General features: G+C 36.5%; 1 protein-coding gene across 10 annotated transcripts in view; it reads left to right on the forward strand.

Annotated features, from left to right (window-relative positions):
- The window catches only part of PPP1R12A (protein phosphatase 1 regulatory subunit 12A), a 143,991-nt gene that overhangs the window by 40,070 nt on the left and 82,033 nt on the right, over positions 1–21,888 (forward strand). For all 10 annotated transcript variants that reach the window (XM_032854695.1, XM_032854701.1, XM_032854704.1 and 7 more), the window contains exon 2: positions 4,081–4,211. In XM_032854695.1, the coding sequence (XP_032710586.1) occupies positions 4,081–4,211 (131 nt within the window). The remainder of the gene's footprint in view (positions 1–4,080; positions 4,212–21,888) is intronic.

Here is a 21,888-nt window from a genome sequence, read left to right on the forward strand (position 1 = left end):
TGTTTGTCACTTGTACATATGTTAAGCTCTGGTGTAGAGCCTTCTCCAGGAAATAGTCCCAGACTATCACCCACCATTCTTCCTTAGTTTTCCTTTTCTGAGCTCCCACAATAAGTAGTGTACAGCCGTATAACTATATCATATTCCTTTTAATACAATCATCTGTTTCTGTGTTTATCTTCTATACTAGGTGGTAAACTTCTTGGGAACTTACTGGATGGTAAGCTTCTTGAGAACTTTCTCTTTGACTAAATACCACAAATAAAATACCACAAATGTCTTTGTTTTCCAAATAGAATATACAGATCATAATTTAATCTTAACACTTCTCTTACTGTTTTCAGAATCACTTCTGTACACCCTCTCCCCAAGTGATTTCAAGCCCCACTATATTATTACCTTAATGCAGATAATTCCCAAATCGATGTTTTCATTTCACATTTATTTTCAAAGCTCTAGGTCTGCATATCCAGTTGACCACTGGATATACATGGTTAGATAGTTGTACAGACACCTATAAATTCAGCATATCCAAAGCTATGAAATAAATAATCTTTCTTTCCCCAACCTCTTCTTGAACCTGTAGCACTTATTTTCATGAATGGCTTTTCCCTGTCCCTCACCTTAAGTTTTCCAGTATATATCAGTCTGAAAAACTGCTAAGGCTCAGTTCAGGCTCTTCTCTTTTCATATCGCCTCCAGTAATCTTTCTGAAATACTGATCTGATCATCTCACCCCTCTGCTTAAAAACCCTGAAGAGCTCTTTTTAAACATTATCTTCTTAAAATTACAAAATGTTTTCTCTTACTTCTCTCTACTGCTAAATTCAGCCAGTATTACTGATGGGAGTATTGTAGTCAGTTCCTATTATACTTTTGTAGATACTGTCAGATGGTTTTCTGAAGGGGTTCAGAAACAGTTTCACTAAAATTTGGTTGTTTCTCCATATTAAAATAGGTTTAATATTTCTCCTTTAAGAATCAAATCTTGGGGGGCACCATTCTGGCTCAGTTGGTAAAGCAGACAACTCTTGATCTCTGGGTTGTGAGTTTGAGCCCCATGGATGTAGAAATCACTTTAAAAATAATATCTTTAGGGTGCCTGGGTAGCTCAGTTGGTTAAGCAACTGCCTTCAGCTCAGGTCATGATCCTGGAGTCCCAGGATGGAGTCCCACATTGGGCTCCCTGCTCAACAGGGAGTCTGCTTCTCCCTCTGGCATTTCCGTTTTTATGCGCTCTCTCTCCCTCATTTAAAAAAATAATAATAATACCTTTAAAAAAAAGAATCAAGTCTTAAATTTTCTTATATAAACTGCCTATTTATTGTAAACATTTTGGAAATAAAAATTTAAAAAGAAGAAAATAAAAATTTGTATTGGTCTCACAACCACTGATAATGACTATTAAACTTCAATATGTATTCTAGTCTTTTTGTGTACATATTTTTTTGGTAAAATTGGAATCATATTAGGAAAACTGTTCTTATATCCTTTTTTAAAAATTTAATAAATTGTGAGCATTTCCCATATCCTTTTATAAAAGAATCATTTATTTGGTTGACATTATCTTTCATTTTTAAAAACAATCAGATTCATATTAGATTTATCAAATAGAATTTTATATTTTTATATCAGTGACAAAAGTCAGAATACTGTTACAGAACCTGTACAAATTAAAGCAGATTGAGTGAAAAGGGTAATAGAATTAAATCAGTCTTAAAAAAAAAAACTTTTCTCAAGGAAAATTAATGATTAAGCCTATAAGTAGGTCTAATATTAATTGATACCTTTGTGGGTCATTAGCAATCTCAAATAACATTTTATAGACTATTTGCTACTATAACAGTATTTTGACATTTCTTCCTTTTTTGTTATTAGATAGCTAATGGTTCTTAGATTTCTCCAACCCTTTCTTTAACCACTGCTTTTTGAAAATGATTCTTTTTCCAAACAGTATATACTTAAAGTCCATATGAAAGTTACTTATGTATATTCATTTACCATCTGCCACATGTAAGGTATTGTTCTGGGCACTATGGGACCTTGTCATCAGGTTGCTTATAACTTGTTCCAAGGAAAAGAATCATAGACACATAAGAATCTTAAACACGTTAGGGAATTTGAGAGATATATAACCCACCAGCTTCTTTCCTCCACTTGAAAAATAAAGACATTAAGCCTCAAAAGATTGAATTCCTGTCCATTACTACAAAATTTGTGGCAGAGCCAAAACTAGAGCCTAGAATTAAAAGCTCTGATTTCCTGTATTTTTCCATTTTGTACTTTAACCATAATGCTTTTTTTTGATCCCCTTTTTTTCTCCTCTAAGAAAATGCTACTGAAAGTATTTTCTTTTGCTTCTGTGATAGGTAAAGAAAAATTGGTTTCATTCTTACAACACTTTGTAAGTACCTAACACTTATGATATCCTGTTGCAGAGACTACAAATACGTGAGAAATACATTGATAAACTAGGAATATCTGTGGAAAGCAGTGTTATGTGTGGAAAAGAGCTTATACTTTTGGAATCTAAACATGTTAGTGCCAGCTCTATCATCTCTCACCTGTCTGACTTATTCAAGCTACTTAATTTCTTTGAATCTTAGCTTTCTCATTCTTTCATCCACTTATTAAGCCCCTACCACATGCCAAGAACTGTGTAAGATGCTGCAGATACAGCAGAATTTCTGCTCTCATGAAGGTTTATGGGAGGGTAGTGTATATAAATCAGTAAAGTACCAGTCATACTACCTGCACAAAGTAGACATTTATCAAAGTCCCTTCTTCTAGTTACTATAGGCTGCAGTTCTCAAATTTTTTTTGTCTCAGGACTGCTTTATACTCTTAAAAATTATTGAAAGACCCCAAAGAACTTTTGTCTCAGTGGTGTGTATATATTAATATTTGATGATAATAGAGGTTAAAATTGAGGGTTTTAAGTATTTATTAATTCATTTTAAAACAGCTGTATTGTACCCATGTTACATAAATAGCACTTTAAAATAATTCATTCAGGGCTCCTGGGTGGCTCAGTGGGTTAAAGCCTCTGCCTCGGCTCAGGTCATGATCCCAGGATCCTGGGATCGAGCCCCACATCGGGCTCTCTGCTCAGGAGGGAGCCTGCTTTCCCTTCTCTCTGCCTGCCTCTCTGCCTACTTGTGATCTGTCAAATAAATAAATAAATAAAATCTTTAAAATCATTCATTCATTTGCTCTTAAAGTGTGAATGCATCATCAACAGCAAATAATGAGGTTTTTTTTTTTTAAATTAGTCTGTTCATTTTTAAGAAAATCTATGCCAAAAACCCAAGTTAGACTAAGTATAGTTTCTCATTTAAGTAAACATTGTATTCCATGGGAAAAGTGGCTAGTTCAGCTTGCATCTTAGTTGCACAAGTGCTTTTCCTTAGAGCAGTCATTGTACTTGGAAGAAGTTTTTTATCCATACTTCTGTCTCATTCCAGAGAATATTAAAAACATGATGTGTATTCAGGGGTCCAAACTTAATAAGATTTATAGGTTTTACTACTTTGCCAAGGACATTCATAAATAAAAATAGCTTTTAAAAAAAACTATGAGTGCATAGTGGGAGATAGAGTGACTGTTAGTAGAATTTTTTTGGCCACTGCCTTGATTTGTGCTAACGCACAAGCAGATTTTGCTGGTGGTGCTTTCTGTACTCTTAAGTACACCTGTCAACACAGTGAAAAGGGGAACTACCATCTTAGTATTATTTTGAGAATAGTTTTGACCTTGTAAATTCCTTGAAGGGATCCCTCCCCCCTCAACAGACCACATTTTGGGAACCATTGCTATAGAGGATATTATTGGTACTTATATAATGTTTTGATTGTTATTATAGTATCTACTATTTTTATCATGAGATTGGCATATTCTAGTCACATATGTGCCTCAAAGCAGGGACTCTTACACTTTAGTTGGTACCATTAGCCTGTTTGATGGAAGTACAGTTGAGATAGCAGCAGACTAAAAGAGAATATTTATGTTATAAAAGCTGCAGAGTTTATTCGGAGCATTGATTCACATTTTTCCTAATTGTGCTTTCTGTTTTGTTTTTAGGCTTGCATTGATGACAATGTTGATATGGTGAAGTTTCTGGTTGAAAATGGAGCAAATATTAATCAACCTGATAATGAAGGCTGGATACCACTACATGCAGCTGCTTCCTGTGGCTATCTTGACATTGCAGAGTAAGTCAGTTCTATGTTTACTTTTATCCAAATATCCAAACACTATTTTAGATACCTGAGATTTTATAGAAATTGTTACAGATAAATGAACTTATATTACCTTAATTCATGAAAACTATTCTTCCCAGGAAAAAGAATAAGCAGTTCTTGGGAATCCATATATCCAGTCTCTCTTTGGGAGGTCATCTTCCGTCTCCCCACCTTTTTGGGCTTTTGGTACTTTGTATTAGTATGAGTAATTGTACACTTCTCCATTCCCATCTCCTTTTCTTTTGAGTGCATGGAGAGCATTGTCAAATGATTCAAGATTAATACTTAGCAGTCTAGTCTATCCTTACATAATTGTGCGTTGTTAGGGGAAACTAATATTCAAAGTAACTCAGGTTACTTTGCTATAGGGAGAATTTGATACATAGTTCTCTAATTAGTCAAAACATTTATGCTTGTTACTAAAATTGTTTTCTAAAAATATGGTTTTTAGAAAATTCAATGAGAAATGATCATTCTTACCTACCTTTAATGGTACTTTCCAAGAAAATCTGATTCTTCAAACATTTAACAAAAAAGTATAGTTATCCTGACAAAATAATTTTTTCACTAACTTATTTCACTTTTTTGTTACTATGTGTCCAATACCCTAAACAGGTTTTATTGTCTCTCTGCTTACATCGGAGCTTATCCACTGGTAAATACTGAATATAGGAGTTCTGCTCTGTGAATCTCTCTTATAAGCCTTAAGTATTGTTATTTCTTTGTGTATTTCATTTCTCCCCCCCACCATGTGTATTGGAACTATGATACATCATTTTTTTTTGAAGATTTCATTTATTTGAGAGAAGAGCGAGAGATTGTGTGCACGAGCAGGGGCTGGGGCAGAGGGAGTGGGAGAAGCAGACTCCCCATGGAGCAGGGAGTCCAACCTGGGGCTCAATCCCAGGACTCTGAGATCATGACCTGAGCCAAAGGCAGATGCTTAATCTACTGAGGCACCCAGGTGCCCCAATACACCATTTTAAATGGGAGGCAGTGTTTGGTAAAAAGAAAAGTACTCTGGCCTAGGAATAGAATGTCTGAGTCACTTGAGTTTTATTACTACCTGTAATACTAATTACATTTCATCTTTTCCTTTCTGGGCCTTGATTTCTTATTCTTTTTCTTTTTTTTTTTAAGATTTATTTATTTGAGAGAGAGTGTGATCATGAGCATGAGGGCAGAGGAGGGGCAGCGGAAGAGGGAGAGAGAGAGAATCCTCAAGCAGACTCCCCACTGAGCATGGAGCCCAATGCAGGGCTTGATCCCAGAATCCTAAGATCATGACCTGAGCCAAAATCAGGAGTTGGACACTTAACTGAGACACCTAGGCACCCCGGAGCCTTGATTTCTTTATGTATAAAATGAGGTAGTCTTTTGTCATGCAAAACAGTAGTGGTGGTTCATTACAATCATGGTTCTCAACTTCCTTACTCCTTTATAATATTTATAAACCAGGAACAACCTAGGAAAATTGGGTTACTCTACTAAGTGAAGTATTTGGAGTTAAATTTGTTATAAATCCTGCTTCTGCCATTCACTAATTTTATGCCCTTGGCCAAGCTACTTCACCTCAGTGATCAGTGTTATTATATAGTAGGAATGATCTGGCTTCTTCCTGCCTCTTATTTCTCTTAGAGCTTTCCATATTTTTCACTCTCTCAATGCTGGACTACTTTTGATTCCCCAGATTTTCACTGCTGGCTCATATTAATGAGTCTTTGCTTACATTGGTTCATTTGCCTTGTTTCTTTACTTGACCAGTTCCTACCAAACTCTCAAATGTAGTTACATAAAGGTCACTTCTTCCAGAAACATTTCTGATGTCTCTGGCTAATTCATCATCATCACCATCATCATCTCTACAACATATCAGATGTTTACATGCTTTGATAGGAACCGCATTATACACAAAATAGTTCTTGTTCATCCCTATTGAAATGAGAGATGAAATAAACAATGAACCACACAGTTTACTCTAAAGTTTCGGGAATTATTTGGATACAGTGACTTCTAAATTTTTGACCCCTAAGCGCACCTGGCTGGCTCAGTCAGTAGAACAAGCAACTCTTGACCTCAGGGTTGTGAGTTTGAGGCCCAAGGAGATTACCTTAAAAAGAAAGTCTTACCAAAAAATAAATGAATAAAATTTGATCTGTTGGACATAGAACAGAGAGCATGAGATTACAGTTTAGTTTCTAGACATTTAACAGTTTCACATCTGGTTTGCAGCCTGGCAGAAGCTAAGTGAAAAATGGATGATGGCTCTTCATATTCTGACTCAATTATCTCACCTTTTCACCAAATAATTATTCTCAACTTCCCTGCTTTGAATAAGGTAGAAGTCTTAGGAAGAACTAAAAATAAAGATTGTTTAATAATTCCCCTTCTTCAGAGTGGATTAGAGGAACAATAAAGGAAGCTTAAATTTGGGGACTGTGATGTTAATTCAGCATATGCATTGTTTTACTAAATACTGATGGGTCAGGTATTGATGTGTATACACTAATGTCATTCTCTTCCTTCAGTATGCTGAATTGTGTCTGTACATAATTCATATGTTGAAGCTCTGACCCCCCCAAAACCTTGGATTGTGACTGTATAGATGCAGCCATTAAAGAGATAATTAAGTTAAAAAAGAGGCTCTTAGGATAGGTCCTAATTCAGTCTTACTGGTTTCTTTGTAAGAAAAGGAAATTTGGTTGCAAAAAGAGACACCTAGTTCATCCACACAGAAAAGACCACTGGAAATTACACTGTGAAAAAGGTAGCCATCTCTGAGCCAAGGAGAGAACCCTCAGAAGAAACCCTTTTAAACCTGCCAACACCTTGATCTTAGACTTCAGACCTCTAAAACTATAAGTAAACAAACTTATGTTGTTTAAGACACTTAGTCTGTGGTATTTTTTTTTTAAGACTTTATTTATTTACTAGAGAGAGAGAGATCACAAGTAGGCAGAGAGGCAGGCAGAGGAGGAAGGGGAAGCAGGCTCCCCACTGAGCAGAGAGCCTGATGCGGGACTCCGTCCCGGGACCCTGAGCCGAAGGCAGAGGCTTAACCCACCGAGCCACCCAGGCTCCCCAGTGTGGTATTTTTTTTTTTTAATGCTCTTTTGTTACGGTTGCGCTGGTACACTAATATAGGCAGTATTAAAGTCTTACTGTCGCTTCAAGGTATTCGTCCCTAAAAATTATACTGTTGTCGTTGGGTTGTGCTTTAAAGGTAAAATTGAATAGAATGGCTTTGGACATATTAGAAAAGGCAAACAATTACAGAACCCAAAAAGTATTTAATTTAACTCTCCAATACGTAAGTTTAGTTAGTCTTAACTCTCTAACCATAAGGTATAAATTATATATTCAAATTATTATGTACAGGGGTGCCTGGGTGGCTCAGTCGCTTAAGCAGCCAATCTTGATTTCGGCCCAGGTCATGATCTCGGGGTCATGAGATTGAGGCCCATGTCAGGCTCCACACTCAGCGTGGAGTCCTCTTGAGATTCTCTCTCCCTGTCTGCCCCTCCCCATGCTTGCACGCTCTCTGTAAAATAAATAAATAGGGGCGCCTGAGTGGCTCAGTGGGTTAAAGCGTCTGCCTTCAGCTCCGGTCATGATCTCAGGTCCTGGGATCGAGCCCCGAATAGGGCTCTCTGCTCAGCAGGGGGCCTGCTTCCCCCTCTCTCTCTGCCTGCCTCTCTGCCTACTTGTGATCTCTGTCAAATAAATAAATAAAATCTTTAAAAAAAACTGAATTATCATGCACAAAGCAATGAAAGCCAAGTCCTCTAACTAAAGAAATAATTAAATGAAAACAATAGGAGCTATACAGTGGCAGCATTTTAATTTTGTCGTTCTTTTTCATTTAACTGGAATGTTTTTGTAAAAGAAACTTACTCGTGTTTATATAGTCAACCCAATACAAGTTTTGTAGGAAAGAGAGGCCGTAGTCTTTATTCTTTTCCTCTATATACAGATTCTTAAAATAATAAGTTGGTTCACTAGTTACCTTCAAAAAGGACTAATTGGTTTTTTGAGGGATCAGCAATTTCAGGAGCTCTTGCATTTAAATATACTTAATGTGCTTTATATGTTACTGTTACTATCTTTATTGATTAGTAAATTATACATCTTTGGTTATCAAGAATCTCTTCATGTTAGCTTCTGAGACCTTGGGATATGAACAAATGAAATGATCTTTAAACCTTCCTTGCTAGCTAGCATTACAAGATGTCCCTCTTTTTTTTTTTTCCTCCCCTGCCCCGGGTTTGGAATTGCTGTTTCTCTCTTGAGCCCTGTTTCTAGTAATGGATGTTAGAAGTATTCATTGCTACTGAGTTGGTCATTGCTTCAAATTCATACTTGGCACCAAGATGTTTTCCTTTACCTTTTTTATCTTGTATTAATATGTCCTTTCTCCCTTTATTTCATTGCCAGGAATTGTAGTATTAAAATAACACATGATTACTAATTTGCTTCATTATATATTACACATATGTTAGGCTCTTTATAATAATACCACTATACAATACCACTAACAACAACTGAAAGCAGTTTGAAGTTTTGTGTGGGGGCATTTCTTTTGGTCCTTAAGGTATCCCACTTCACATATACCATCATAAAGTATTGAAAGCACTTGAAATAGCTCTTTTCTGTGTGGTTATGCCACCAATTAGATATACTATTAGGTTCATTGTTCAATTTTATTTATTTTTTAGAGTTTGCTTTTTTTAATTTAATTTTGTTTTATAATTTACATAAAATAATGAGTTCTAATGGCAATTCTATCTATCCTGTTTCCTTCCACACTATTTTGCAAATTTTGTATTTTACCCCAGTTTGTTTGTTTGTTTAATATTTTATTTATTTATTTATCAGAAAGAGAGAGCGCACGTGCGAGTGCACAAGCAGGCAGAATAGCAGGCAGAGGTGGAGAGAGAAGCACGCTCTCTGCCGAGCAAGGGAGCCCATTGTGGGACTTGATTCCAGGACCCTGGAATCATGACCCAAGCCAAAGGCAGCAGCTGAACCTACTTAGCCACCCAGGCATCTCCCTAGTTTGTTTTTTAATACAAGTATCGTTGAAAATATTATTTCCCCTTGTAGGTAAATGATAGAATACCATATACATATTTCTTCTTTGCTTTTTTCACTTAACAGTCTATTCTGGAGATCACTATATGGTGGGGTGTATAGACCTATTTCTCATTATTCTCACTGTTTAGGTTTTATTACTCCATGTATGTATGTCATTGTAGTTTATACAGCCTGTTCTTCTTAGTTGGCCAAAGAATGCTATTTATTTGAATGACTTTAGTAAACAGTTTCTTTTATTAATGTTTTGGTTATTGATATGATTATTCTGATATCTTTTTATATTTGAATTTCATCACTTTTCTTTTTTTAGGCTTCTACCACAGATGTTTAGGAGTGCTTGCTTTTTTCTTTTTCTTTCTTTTTTTTTTTTTTTTAAATTTAATTCATTCATTTGAGAGAAAGAAAGAGAAGCTTCATGCAAGAGCAGGGGAAAGGGCACAGAGGGGAGGGAGAAGAAGAAGGAAAGAGTCCCAAGCAGACTCATTACTGAGCAGGGTCCAATGCAGGTCTTGATCCTATGACCCTAAGGTTATGACCTGAGCCAAAATTAAGAGTTGGAAGATCAATCAGCTGAGCCACCGAGGCACCCCTAGGAGGGCTTTTATCTTGAGTAGCTTTGGTGTTTGCCATAAAAATTTTCAATAGTAGAGAAAACTAGACCTGTATAAAGCTTGCATTATTTAGTGTATATAGAATGGAATAGTGCATAATTAGTATGTTTAATACAGTTTTCTTTGTGTTCGGAGTAGTTTCAAAGCCACTACTACTGAAGATTTTATATCATTATAAAATGCTAGTAGGGGGTGCCTGGGTGGCTCAGTCAGTTAAGCATCTGCCTTCAGCTTAAGGTCCTGGGATTGAGCCCCACAATAGGGCTGAGAGTCTGCTTCTCCCTCTCCCTTGGCCCCTATCTCCCTCCTGGTTTGTATTTGCTCTCTCTCGCGTGCGCTCGCTCTCTCTCTCTTTATCTCTCAAATAAATGAAATCTTTAAAAAAAAAAAAAAAGCTAGTAGGATTACATTCAGTGACATTTTCATGGTCCTATTTACAGCATGGAAAAAGTTTCATGAGCTTTGTCACTTGATCATTAAAGTATCAGCTATTTAAGGGTATGATAACTTTTAAATATTTGTGATGGCTTATTTATGGCTTGGCTTTTCTTCATTATAGCTTTATTCCATAAACATCCAATATAATCCTCAAGATTTCTCTTAGGCTTACCCTTCAAAATATATCCAGTATGTGACTATTTTCATCAGCTCTTTAATTTCTTCCTGATCCTGGACACTGTTGTTTTTCACTGGAATTATGACAGTTGCGACAATTTTAATTTTAACCATCCTCTTGCCACGCCCCCCATCTGTTTTCCACACGGCAACCAGGATGATCCATTTAAAATACTACAAGTGGGATAACATCACATTTTTATTCAAATTCTTCCAGTGGATTCATAATGCATTCAGAGTAGAAGCCAGAATTGCTCTTAACTTCAGGCAGATTCGCAGCTTTTCTGAGCCTCTGTTTCCTTATCTATAAAATAAAAATACTTACCCTATTCTATAAGACTATTGTAAAGATTAGATAATGTGTATAAGACACTTGGTACAATATACAGCATATTTAGTATTCAGTAAATGTTAGCTAAATTGATATTATTCAAAATACTGTATTTAGTCATGGCTTTTAGTGAAAAATAGCTGAGCTCTTGGTTCTCCTGATTATAAAAAAACTGTCATGTCATCTGGTATGGAAGTAAATGTAACTAGATGAGAAGAACAAGAGGATAGTAAAGTAGTAGTCATGTCACACTTACTTTGATATGTGGATATTTGAGCTTCAAGAAGAGTTGTCAAATCCATGAATTTTGGCTTTATTTACATATTTCTTGTCAAGAATGATACTTTGTCTAAAGCAGACGTGTATTTTGATTAGGAGTCTCAGAAGGTGAAACTAAGTCTAGGATCCTACAAAAATATTAAAATTTTATATAAGAGATACTTATATCTTACTGTAATATAATGAGGTGTGTTTGCTTAAAACTGTAAAAATCATTTTCTCATATACATTCTTACTTTTTTAAAGAACAGTATGGGACTGTTCACTGTTACTTCTGTTTTACAATCAGAACTGAAACTTCATTCTCAGGACTCAAATTCTGATGTTCTGATGTTCTTTTCATTGTATTACAACCATCTCGTAGGTTAGGCATGGTGAGAGATAAAAATGGCTACAACTCCATTCCTAATCTCAAACCTTACAGATACATGTGAAGTTAATTAACTAATACTACATAGAATAAAGTGACCAGCAAATGTACAAGGAACACTGAAGAAGTGATTTTTTTTTAAGTTACAATGATTTATACAGGTTATGCTCCCTCCACTTTACACATGTTACAGTTCAGCCAGCTCCCATTTTAAAAAGCAAAACACATCCTTTAATGACCATTCTCACCTCCCAGTTCATCCCCCTTACATAACTGAAATAATCCCAGTCTTTTTTTTTTTTTTTAAGATTTTATTTATTTATTTGACAGAGATCGCAAGTAGGCAGAGAGGCAAGCAGAGAGAGAAAGGAGGAAGCAGGCTCCCTGCTGAGCAGAGAGCCCGATGCGGGGCTCGATCCCAGCACCCAGGGATCATGACCCAAGCTGAAAGCAGAGGCTTTAACCCGCTGAGCCACCCACGTGCCCCTAATCCCAGTCTTTTAAGCAGCACGGAATTAAAGCTGCAAGCACAAGCTTTGCTCCTACTGTGAAGGAAACACATCCAATCATTCTTCTTGTGGGCAGCTCATATCCCATGCTATTTTTTTTTCATTCCATATCACTTTATTTTTATCATGTTCAGTTAGCCACTGTATAGTACATAATTAGTCCTTGATGCAGTGTTCAGTGACTTATTAGTTAAATATAACACCTAGTGCTCATCACAGCACGTGCCTTCCACAATACCCATCATCCTGTTACCCACCACCCCCTTCCCTCCTCGCCTCTGAAACCCCCAGATTGTGTCTCGGGGTCAGAAGTTTCTCATGGTTTATCACCCTCTCTGATTTCTCCCCCTTTGGATTCTCTCCCTTCCCCTCTGGTCCTCCATGCTATTGCTTATGTCCCACATGTGAGTGAAACCCTATGATAGTTGTCTTTCTATGTTTGACTTACTTCACTTGACATAATCCCCTCCAGTTCTATCCATGTGGATCCAAATGGTGGGTATTCATCATTTCTGATGGCTGAATAATATTCCATTGTGTATATGGACCACATTTCCTTTACCTATTTATCTGTTGAAGGGCATCTCGGCTCTTTCCACAGTTTGGCTGTTGTGGACATTGATGCTGTGAACATTGGGGTGCATGTGCCCCTTCATTTCACTATGTCTGTATCTTTGGGATAAATACCCAGTAGTGCAATTGCTGGGTCATAGGGTAGCTCTATTATTAACATCTTGAGGAACCTCCACCCTGTTTTCCAGAGTGGCTGTACCAACTTGCATTCCCAGCAGCAGTGTAAGAGGGGTCCCCTTTCTCCACATCCTTGCCAACATCTGTTGTTTCTGAAAGAAGTGATTGATTTTGATTAGGGCAGAGAATGATTCTAGAGGAGATGACGTTAATTGTTTGTTTAACAGTGAGCAGGGTTTTATGCCTCTGAGAGTTGGGAGCTCTCTGAACAAAGTCATGTTATTCATGAATGAGAAATAATATATGGGTAAAGTTCTTTTAACTGGCCTCCACTGTATTAACTAACATTTGCCACTTCTTTGTTAAAACATAATGACTGCATCCTGTAATGCTGTTAAAACTGAACATTGCAACAAATAGGCTACTTCTACTAAACTTGCTCACTCTGTTTCACCGATTGGATTACAAGCCTACCAAAAGTTAATTGGGTATGTTCTGAACTTGTTATTGATTTTTTTTAAAGATTTTATTTATTTATTAGACACAGAGAGAGATCACAAGTAGGCAGAGAGGTAGGCAGAGAGAGAGGGGGAAGCAGGCCCCCTGCTGAGCAGAGAGCCCGATTCGGGGCTCGATCCCAGGACCGGAGATCATGACCTGAGCTGAAGGCAGAGGCCCAACCCACTGAGCCACCCAGGTGCTTCTGAACTTGTTACTGATTATTTAATTAGATAGCCCAAAACTGATGAAATATGTACAAAAAAGAAAATTACTATTGTAACCAAGTTAAATACTTTGAAAGACTTGATAAAGGCAAAGCCTTAAAAATATAATTGCTGTTGGGTGCCTGGGTGGCTCAGCAGTTGTGTCCGACTCTTCATTTAGTTTCAGGTCCCATCTCGATGGGAGTCTCAACTCCATCGAGCCCTGCATGGGGCTCTGCTCTCAGCAGGGAGTCTGCTTGATAGTCTCTCTTCTCTCTCCCTCTGCATCTTCCCCTGCTTGCACTCACTCACTCTCTAAAATAAATAAATAAATATTTTATATATATAATTGCTATTTAAGTAGATGTGGTTGTGCTGAATGAAGGGTTGAAAGTAAAAGATCCTGAGGGAGTGTGTACTTTGCTCTCCTTGACTTCAAGTTTTTGCTTCATTTTAAAGACCCTTGGAGGTCTTAGAAAATGTATTATGAGTATTTGAGGTTTAGGCAAGAAAGGTAGCATAGGTTTAAGTCATTGGAGACATTCTCCAGTATCTTCTGTGTTGAAATAAATATCTTACTTACATTTAGTTATTTAATTAATTATTTTCACATATATATATTTCATATATATATTATATTTTATGATTCCCTGTTTTTTAATTGGCTTTTCTGGTTAACCAAGCAAATACTCGTTTTGATTCCATTGGATAAGAAGAGTTTTTTGGAGCCATAGTTTTTCAGGAAGAAGAGCATTAGTGGTATATAGAGAGTAGGAGATCCATTTGGCAAGATGAACTGAGTCTATAGCATAGAGGAATTTGTATGCCTTGCTAAGGTTGACCTTTAGTGCTGATGTATTTTTAGGGAATGATCCTCACTCTGTATTTTAGGAAAACTATTCTTCAGTATTCAGATTAGTATTATTGGCAGAAATTGGAAGTGGGGCAGATCTGAGAGAAATTGGGAAACAGAATTTATAAGGCTTGGTTATGATTCACTGGATATGTGTAGTGAGATAGGAGGAAAAATCAAAAGGTGGTGATAATGCCTGATAATAGCTAATGTTCATTGAGTGTTTGATATGTGCTAGTCACTGCTCTAAGTCCTTTAAGTATATAATTTCAGTTACCCTAAAAATCACATGAAAATATGTTGTTTCCACCACCCCACAGATCTATATGCACAATTACAAACCCCAAAAAGTTGGAAAAATGACAAACTAATTGTAAATTTGGGTATAGGCTCATTTGGCAGGAAACCATGACCTAAACTGATATAAGGCTATTTATAGTCTTTGTTTATCCCACTATTATATGTTTATTTTTTGTAAAAATATTAATGTGTTTGGTTATAAAGTGCTGCCTCAGATTCAGTGGGGCTTTTACATAATCTGCAATATTATCTTTCTAAAATATGAGAAGTTTTGAAGTTTGGGTTTGGATGAGTGATGGTTGACCTGTATGATAATTCTTCTTTTATAGATGACAAAACTTGAGTCAGAGTGATCACACAGAGTAAGTGGCAGAACTAGGATGTGAACCTAATCAGTCTAACTTTTCAAGTCTGTCCTTTAAGCCAGTACGCTATTTTGCCTCCTTGTTTATCCTTTGTAATTAGCAAATGATGCCTTTAAACTTACTAAGAGACCTAAAGAGCAAGACTGGGGGAAGCATAGAAGAGACTGTAGTGGAATGTGGTTTTAAATATGCCTCTTTGAGGGTGCCTGGGTGGCTCAGTTGGTTAAGTGTCTACTTTTGACTCAGGCCAAGAAACACCAGGGTCCTGGGATCGAGCCCTGCATTGGGCTTCCTGCTCAGGGGAAGCCTGCTTCCCCCTCTCCCTCTGCCACCTGCTTATGCTCTCTCTCATGCTCTCTCTCTATCTCAAATAAATAAATAAATAAATAAATAAATAAATAAAATTTTTTTAAAAAATGGGCCCTGTTTGAGATGCTAATGGAAATGGTGCTGTAGGAAGCCAGGAATATATTGGATGTGTTTATAATGCATGTACTGGATTTCATGAAGCCTATGATGCCATTGTTGTAACACAGTGTGATTATTTTATATATCAACTAAAAAAAGGTTACAAATGAAACTGTGATACTGTGTATGTTTTTCTGTGTGTGTTTAATCACCTAGATTTTGTTCACAATAGTATTATTTTCTATGGAATTTAGAGTGTAAATGATGCAGTGTTACTAAAGAATGTTCACTTACTGCCTTTGGGATTTTATTTTAAGCCATTGGTATGCATTCTTCAAGTTTCTGATTTCAGTGCTTTCTTGATTTTACCGGAAAGTATCAACAAAAAGTTTCAGATGACATCCAAGAAGACATTTTAAGTTCAACAAATAGGGTACCCGTTATGCACATAAGTATGAATAGCTGTGACCCAGGTTACATGGGGATAGATAATCACAACCATGTTGTTTCTGCCACCTGGTCAATAGCCATTGTAAGACATCATGGATTGTAAAATTGATTGTTCATAGAAGATTTCCATGATTTTAAAATGTGAAGGAAATGTACACTTCAGAATTGTTGCATAGTGAGTAGGATTTTTGCCTTTGGGGATTGAAAGTTGCAATAATAAAGTAAGACAGTAGTGCATATAATTGATTTTAATAAACAAATACGCCTTTTCAGGAGTCAGTGCATCATCAGAGAGGTGTAGAGTAATTGAGACAAACAGGAAATGAGAACCTTGAGGATTTCCTATATTTAAAGGTGGTTTTACAAAGAGAATAGAGGAATTTAAATACTTTGCCACATTCTGATTTTTTTTTTTTTTTAAACAAATGATAATCCAGGTTCCTAGACAACTGGAAAATAGACCCCAGTTTCACAAATAGGTTCATTTCTCTCACAGATATTATTAGCCTGGTCTTTGCTACTGGCATAATTAATTATGTCTATGACATAATATGTCGTGGAACCCTGATGTCAGGAATTAAGCAAAGTATTTGGCAAGGTATCAGGACTAACATTTGGCCTAACAAAATGATTTATATATGAAGATAATACTTTGCCTTTAGGGTTTTGACAAATTAAAAAAAATTAAGGTTAAAATTGCCAATGTTCTAAACATTAAAATATGACATTAAAAATGAGGAAGAATTTCTGCTTCTGGGAAGATAGAATAGACATGGTTTTCCCTATTCTTCCTGCTAAGAACTAATAAAAACCCTGAATATTGCATATAAAACATGATTCTGAGGGGTAGAAAAGGCATGATGGCTTGGCATCACAGGACCCACAGGAGAGCATTTCCTAGCTTTTCTTTTTCCTCATGTATCTTTGAACTGAAAACATGGATAATCCAGAAGCACAAATGGGCACACCAAAAAAGAAAAAGTCCCAACGAAAACCTAATCTCTTTAGCCAAGTACTGGGAGAGGGGTGCCCTCCCTAGTCTTTAAGCAAGGCAGAAAACTTAAAAATAATAATAACCACTCTATTTAATCAGGCAAAGTCCACAAGGAAAAAGAAGCTTAGTCTCACCTGTGCCTTCACCAGCGAAGACTATGTAGGGACTGTAGACCTCCACCCTTACCACGCTATATTGAGGTGTGCCAATAGACTTACTACACTGATGTCAGATTAGGCCAGAGCTAGCCAAGACTTTAATCCTGGTCAAATGGTTAATTAGCCCTACCCCTACCTATAGTAGATACCAACCAGCTACTACTACTCTTTCTTTGGGTGGAGAGTGAATACTTTCACCACCACCTACCAGTAAAGATGCCTACCTCCCTTCCCTTATTCTCAGTGGAGGCCACATGGGGAGTAATAATGAAGCACTCATACCCTTCTTATCCAGGGAGATACCAGTGAAGGCTCGTGATAAGCTAGAAGTAACAAGGAGCCACCACCCTGTCTCTGCTGTCAGTGGAGCTGAGTGGGAAACCTAGACTTCTACCCCCACCTTGTGGTAATGAAATGGCACCTCCACAGCTTCCTCTGCTATAGCACAGCCAAACAAAGCCAGATACCATAGAAGATTTAAGCAAGATCTAGAGTCATTTAACATAAAACTCAGAGTGTCTAGATTTCAATTGAAAATCAGTTGTCAAACCAAGGAAATTCCCAAATTGAATGAAAAAAGACAATCGGTAGAGACCAACATGAGACCAACATGGAACTGACAGAGATACTACTCTTAAAATTATCTGACAGATTATAGAGCAGCTATCATAAACACGTTTCAAAAGCAATTATAAGCATGCTTGAAACCAATGAAAAAATTGAAAGTCACAGCAAAAAGAAAGTGTGCAAGTAGCAAATACTAAGATGAATCAAATGGGAATGACCTGAAAAGTCTAATAACCAAAATAAGAATGGGTAGGCTCAAGAGTAGAATGGTGGGGATAGAAGAAAGAATTAGTGAACTGAAAAACAGATCAACGGAAATTACCATATCTTAGCAACAGAGAGGAAATAAACCAAAATAAAATGAATAGACCCTCGGAGACTTATGGGACTATAACAAGGAGCTGACATTTGTACCATTAGAGTCCCAGAAAAGAAGGAAGGCATGACTGGAAAAATATTTAATGAAATGATAAGTGATGGTTAAGAGACCAACCTACAGATTCAAAAAGCCTAGCAAATTCCAAACAGGAATAAAACAAAGCCCTCTACACCAAGACATCAGACAAACCTCTGAAAACTAAAGACAAAAGTCTTGAAGTAGGAAGAAAAACTATTTTAAGAAGGGAAATTCAAATGACACCAGATTTCTCATTAGAAACCACGGAGACCTGAAGAAAGTGGTATAACATTTATCAAGTGCTGAATGAAGAACTGCTGTTTTTAATAAAGCCGTTCAGAGGTTCCATGTCAGAGCTGTTTGGATTCTGACAGCTGTTTTTAGCTGTTTTTCATTGTGGTATAGAACTTCAGGAATGAAATAGCCAAGTGCATTCCCACTGAAGACGCATAAGGTTGTTTACACTTATTTTAAGATTTTTGTTGCTCAGAGACTACCAAAGGAAAATAGTATATATTTCTTAAGTTAATAGTGTAATGTTCTACTTACTCATCTTTGAAAAGTTCAGGTAGTTCATAGTTCTGTGTCATTAGATGGCTTTGAGGAACTCATTTTGATTTTCAAGAAATAGCTATTCCAGTGGTATTCTTCTGACTTTATAATTTAAAAAAAAACTATTGTAAAATGACATGATATTAAATTTACCATTTTAACGATTTTTAAGTATATAGTTCAGTGTCAAATATATTCACATTGTTGTGCAGCAGATCTCTAGAATTTTTTTATCTTGTAATACTGAAACCGTATGTGCTAAACACGAATTTCCCTTCTGTACCCTCAGCCATTGGTAACCAGCTTTCTATTTTATGTTTCTATGATTTTGATAACTGTAGATACTTCATGGAGTGGAATCATACAGTATTTGTCCTTTTGTAACAGTCCTGTATTGCTTAGCACATAATGACCTTGAGGTTCATCTGTGTGACATAATTTCCTTCCTTTTTAAGGCTATACTGACTTCCTGGTCTTTCAAGATTCATTTTTGAATACATGAAAAATTCATATATTGTTATAATGACTTCTTGTTACTAGCTTTCCTACAAAATACGTTAAATTTGGACACCACATATATGCAGCTCTTGCTGATGGAGTTTCTTCTTCCTTGTCTCTTTGATCACTGTGTGCTTGTTAGCTTCTACTTTAAAGACAATTTTTAAAAAGATCAAATTTTTTAAAAACTATTTCCCTTTCTCATAATCTCTTCTATGGATTGGTTTTTGACAAAACTCATAAAACAAGACAATTGTTAGAGACTGTCAAGATTTATCTTCCAAATTCAATTAATGTTGAATAATTCTAACCCAGATAGATTCCTGCAAATTTATGTAACATACCATATCCAAGTTGCAACTAACTTGGTTAAGAATTTTATACCTTTTGTCAGATTTTTAAATTAGGACATGTGCAAATAATTTTCTAAAGGTCCATTTGGATCATGTCTTGATTTTGAGGTCTGTTCAATTAATTTGTCCAAAATTATTTATTGACTCAAGGTGCTAGATTATTATAAATCTCAGTGAACCTGGCAGTTTAACATTTTTCATTTCTACAGTTTATGAAGAATTTCATCATTTATAGGTATCTTCTATGTTGGCCTCATTTGTACCACTTGAGGAAATCATTAACCATTGTTAAGGCAATAAAACCTGCTTTAAAAAAAAAAAAACACTCTAAAGCATAAAAAACAAACAAACAAACAAAACTACTCATCTGAGAAACAGCCCAATCTTCTGACTCTCAATTTGGGATATTCTATGTGAAATTTTTGCTTTTTTCTTTCCAAGTAATCTTAAATATGTTTCCTAATTAGCAGTCACATGAGCTGCTTATAATACCCTCATGCTTTTTTTGTTCTGAAGGAAATATAGCCATCTGTTTTCAATATCTGGAGGGCCCCTCAAAGTCAAATTCTGGTATTCCAGAAAATCTGTACTATTTTATTTCACCTTATCTTAAACATTGCTTTCTAACTGTGATGATTTTGCATGATGGGCTAAAAGATAAAATTTTATTTATAGACATTAACTTATTTAAACTTCACACAGTCCTGTAATTTGCCTATAGACTAGGCTTCCAATGTTCTAATGAATGTCACACAGCTGTCAAGAGGGTGAGTTGGGAGCCTGACTCAAAGTCTACAGAACCCAAATGTTTGTGCTGTTTTTCACACAGCCAGTCTCTTAATGGTTTTTTGAGGTTATTCATTGTAGCTAAGAATTAATGCCATGGGATTTTATTTCTTTATTTTTATATATCATTTGTTTATTTTTTTTTTAAGATTTTATGTATTTATTTGACACAGAGAGAGAGAGATCACAAGTAGGCAGAGAGGCAGGCCGGGGGGGTGGGGGTGAGCAGGCTTCTCCCTGAGCAGAGAGCCCGATGCGGGGCTTGATTCCAGAACCCTGAAATCATGACCTGAGCCGAAGGCAGAGGCTTAACCCACTGAGCCACCCAGGCTCCCCTTTATACAGCTTTTTTAAAAAAATTATATTTGCAAATGATAGTCCTGGAGTGCAGGTGATTTTGTGAATTATATGAGTACATATATATATACCTTAACTTTTGGCTCAGGAATTACTCCAGGCTCTGTTTCCTGCCAGTAGTTTTGGGACTTTATTCTTGTTAGTTTCTCTTAACATCTTTCCTGTTTATATAAATTTTGGATTGTCTGTATTTGGCTTCGACCTTGTATTTCCTTGAGACTCTGCTTCCCATGTAGCTCCCCCTGCTGCAAGCACTGAAGCTACTCTGAGGTACTCCTTTTATTCTCAGTCTTTATATCATATGAATGATTTCTACCTAAGCAAAATAGAAAAGTTTTTTTATAAGTGCAGTTACAATATGGTAGAAATATTTGTAGCATAGCTATTAGTCAGATGTAGGAAATAACTTCATTTTCTCTATGTCATTAATTAGTGCCACCATTCATCTATCACATCATACAAGTCAAGAACTTCGATTTATCCTAGATACCTTCCTCACCCTCACTTCTCATATCCAGCTGATTTCCCTGTATCTCCTTGGGTATCTCTGGAATTCATCCATTTCTTCCATAAAATTCAAGCTTCCAACATAATTTTTTTTTTACTACTGCAGTAGCTCCTTAACTGATCTGTCTTTCTTTGTACATTCTAATTTATTTTCCATACTGCACAAAGTGATCTTTTTGAAACATTCCTGATCATATGACATCTCAGAAAAGTAGGCACTGACTGTGTGTGGGGGGGGCGGGGTAAGAGAGACAGATATGCATAGAGATTTATCAGTTCTTTCAGGAAAATGAACCAGGCCCCTGTGGGCCATACATACTTTACTATCACCGGGTATACAGTACCTTTTGTTCTCTCTTACCTGGAACACACTTTCCTTCCATTGTCTTTGTTAGTACCTACATAGTCTTCAGAGAATCCTTTTCCTGATCTAACTGAATTAGATTATCCTATTATTTACTTGTAGAGACCCCAAAATTCTCTATCGTAAGACTTACAGAGTTTTACAATAATCTTAACTCTTTGAATAATCTCTTTTACTAGACTATAAACTCTCCGAGGGAAAGTTCTTTGTTTATTTTGCTTACAATTGTATTATTCCTGGCATGTAATATATTACTAGGTACATACTAGATACCTGTCTTAGCTTTGGCTGGGATAACAAAATGCCATAAACTGGGTGGCTTAAACAGTAGACATTTGTTTCTCATAGCTCTGGAGACTCAGGAATGAAAGGGCCGAGGTGCTGGCCAATTCCATATCTGGCAAGGGCCCTTTTCCTGGCTTGTAGATAGCTGCCATCTTGCTGTGTCTCCTATGGCAGAAAGACTGAGCTCTAGTGTCTTCCTCTTCTGTAAGAGCAGTAATCCCATCATGGGTGCATCACCCATGGGTGATGA

Source organism: Lontra canadensis, unplaced genomic scaffold, assembly GCF_010015895.1.
Source record: "Lontra canadensis isolate GAN:19392208 unplaced genomic scaffold, GSC_riverotter_1.0 scaffold9, whole genome shotgun sequence".
NCBI lineage: Eukaryota > Metazoa > Chordata > Mammalia > Carnivora > Mustelidae > Lontra > Lontra canadensis.